The following is a 2500-nucleotide window of genomic DNA, read 5'->3' on the forward strand; positions in this document are numbered from 1 at the left end:
ACGAATCAACAAACACACATCCAAACCAGTCCCAACAAACACACGGACGAGAGCTGACACACAAAACCAATTGATCAATCGATCTTCCTCAGAAGGAAATAGAATTTCAAACGGTCACATTATGGGGGAAAGAAACCCCCCCCCCTCGGCTGTAAATGCCTGTCAATCTGGACGAACAAACGAACGAACCGTCTCAGAAAACTCCGATAATGTCTAGAGAGGTGGCCGCTGTCATCCTTACCACTTACGTGCCTTGTTTAATGGTTTAAAGTTTTAAGGTAATTACAATAGTTTGAGGTAATTTGCATAGTTTTCAAGGTAATTTTTAAGCAAATTCTAAGGTAATTTCGGTTTTCCGAAATCACGAGCTTCAAATTTAAGGAAAAACCTTTTAAGGTAATTACCTTAGTTTGAGGTAATTTGCATGGTTTTCAAGGTAAATTTTAAGAGAATTCTAAGGTGATTTCGGTTTTACGAAATTACGAGCTTCAATTTTAAGGAAAACACTTTTAAGATAATTACCTTAGTTTGAGGTAATTTACATGGTTTTCAAGGTAATTTTTAAGAGAATTCTAAGGTAATTTCGGTTTTACGAAATCACGAGCTTCAAATTTAAGGAAATTTGAAAAGTTTTAAGGTAATCCAAGGTAAAAAAGCAGCAGCATCTAAGGTAATGGTCACATGCTCAAGTATAAACCTTGGTGCCTACATTCACTGCATTTATAGTGAGAGGGTAAATTGACAGTGAAAGAGGCGGGTTCGATGAAGCGTCACTATCAGATCAGCCAGAGCAGGTCTTTTCAAGGTGGTGGGCGACCACTTGTCTCTGATTTTGGAGTTGTGTGAAAATAGATTGGATTAGAGAAAATATATATAAAAAACAGTTCATTATGAGTTGAGTTTTGGGTTGGCATGTAATGGGAATAATAGTAGTAGTAGTAGTAGTAGTAGTAGTAGTGGTTGTGTTTCTGTTGTAATGCGAATAGTAGTAGAAGTAGTAGTAACAGCATTAGAAAAAATAGGTTCATTATGAGTTGAGTTTTGGGTTGGCATGTAATGGGAATAGTAGTAGTAGTAGTAGTAGTAGTAGTAGTAGTAGTAGTGGTAGTTACATTTATAGCAGTGGTTGTACTTCTGTTGTAATGGGAATAGTAGTAGAGGTAGTAGTAATAGTATTAGAAAAAATAGGTTCATTATGAGTTCATGTTTGGGTTAGTGTCGTTTTATTGTAATGGTTATGGTTAAAGTGTAATGGGAATGATAGTAGTAGTAGTAGTAGTAGTAGTAGTAGTAGTAGTAGTAGTATAATTTACAGCTGCTTACCCAAGCTAAAGTCTCTCTTCTACCCTTAGAAAGGGGAAAGTGGCCACTGAACAATTAACAGTAGAAGTAACATCACCATCAATGATACTTAAAATAGTGAATAAAATGAATGCAAATATCATGAATTAAAAAACTTACACCAGACGACCATGAAGCCAAAGATAATATCCTCTTTTTTATTTATTTATTTGTTTATTTATTTTTTTTTTTTTTTTTGAGTGGCAATTACACAAAATGTGCAAGCCACGGGCTCTTTGCCCGTAAGTTGAATAAACATGAGAAAATGACGATGATATCTTCGCTTTGGTATTAAACAAATAGCAAATCTTAAAATCAAATAATTGAAAATCAGAAATTTCAGATTTCAAAATAAAGGAAGCACATCATCACAAAATAATTGAAAATCAGAAATTTCAAATTTCAAAATAAATTAAATACATCAACATCACTGATTTTGAAAACGACCAAAAGAAATTTCTAGTGAATAAAATGAAAGAAACTATGAATTTCAATGCTTAAGGCAGCTTAACCATCTTGAAATTGAACTAAAGAAAGGAGATCGAGGAAGCGCAAGTTACTGTCCTCACTTTGGTATTGAATAAATAGCTCCTTCCTATTATGAGGATGCTGTCTTATCTATACCGGCATTCCAATCGATCCTCACAGGACAGATTATGATCTCAGGGATCTTGGTTTAGCGCGCAGGATGTTCATCTGAATGAGGAGGAGGAGAAGAAGAAGAATGAGAAGATGGGAGTGACAACAGCAGAAACAGATAAGGAAAACACCCTTCACATTTCAACCAATTAGTCTATATTTGCAGTCTGTGTATTAGAAGCATAACTGCTAATTGCATTGCATTGGCTTTCAGGAGGTGGTGGTGGAGGGGGTGTGGGAAGATATGGAGGTGGAGGAGGAGGAGGGGTGGTGGTGGTGGAGGAAAAAGAGGAGGTAGTGGTGGCGGAGGAGGAGGTGAGGAGGGGTGGTGGTGGTGGAAGAAAAAGAGGAGGTAGTGGTGGCGGAGGAGGAAGTGGGAGATGGAGGAGATGGAGGAGGCGAGAGGAGATGGAGGAGGTGGTGGAGGAGATGGGGTGGTGGAGGAGAAGGGGTGGTGGAGGTGGAAGTGGAGCAGGAATAGGAGCTGGAGAAGGAGGAGGAGGAGAAAGGAGGAGGAGGT

The 2500-nt window shown here is 38.0% G+C and overlaps 1 protein-coding gene across 1 annotated transcript in view; it reads right to left on the reverse strand.

Moving 5' to 3' along the window:
• Positions 1-2190: 2190 nt before the first annotated feature.
• The window catches only part of LOC137651152 (uncharacterized), an 828-nt gene continuing 518 nt past the window's right edge, over positions 2191-2500 (reverse strand). The window contains exon 1 of the mRNA XM_068384290.1: positions 2191-2500. This exon is cut by the window's right edge and continues 518 nt beyond it. Within this exon, the coding sequence (XP_068240391.1) occupies positions 2191-2500 (310 nt within the window).

This window comes from Palaemon carinicauda, chromosome 12, assembly GCF_036898095.1.
Source record: "Palaemon carinicauda isolate YSFRI2023 chromosome 12, ASM3689809v2, whole genome shotgun sequence".
Taxonomy (NCBI): domain Eukaryota; kingdom Metazoa; phylum Arthropoda; class Malacostraca; order Decapoda; family Palaemonidae; genus Palaemon; species Palaemon carinicauda.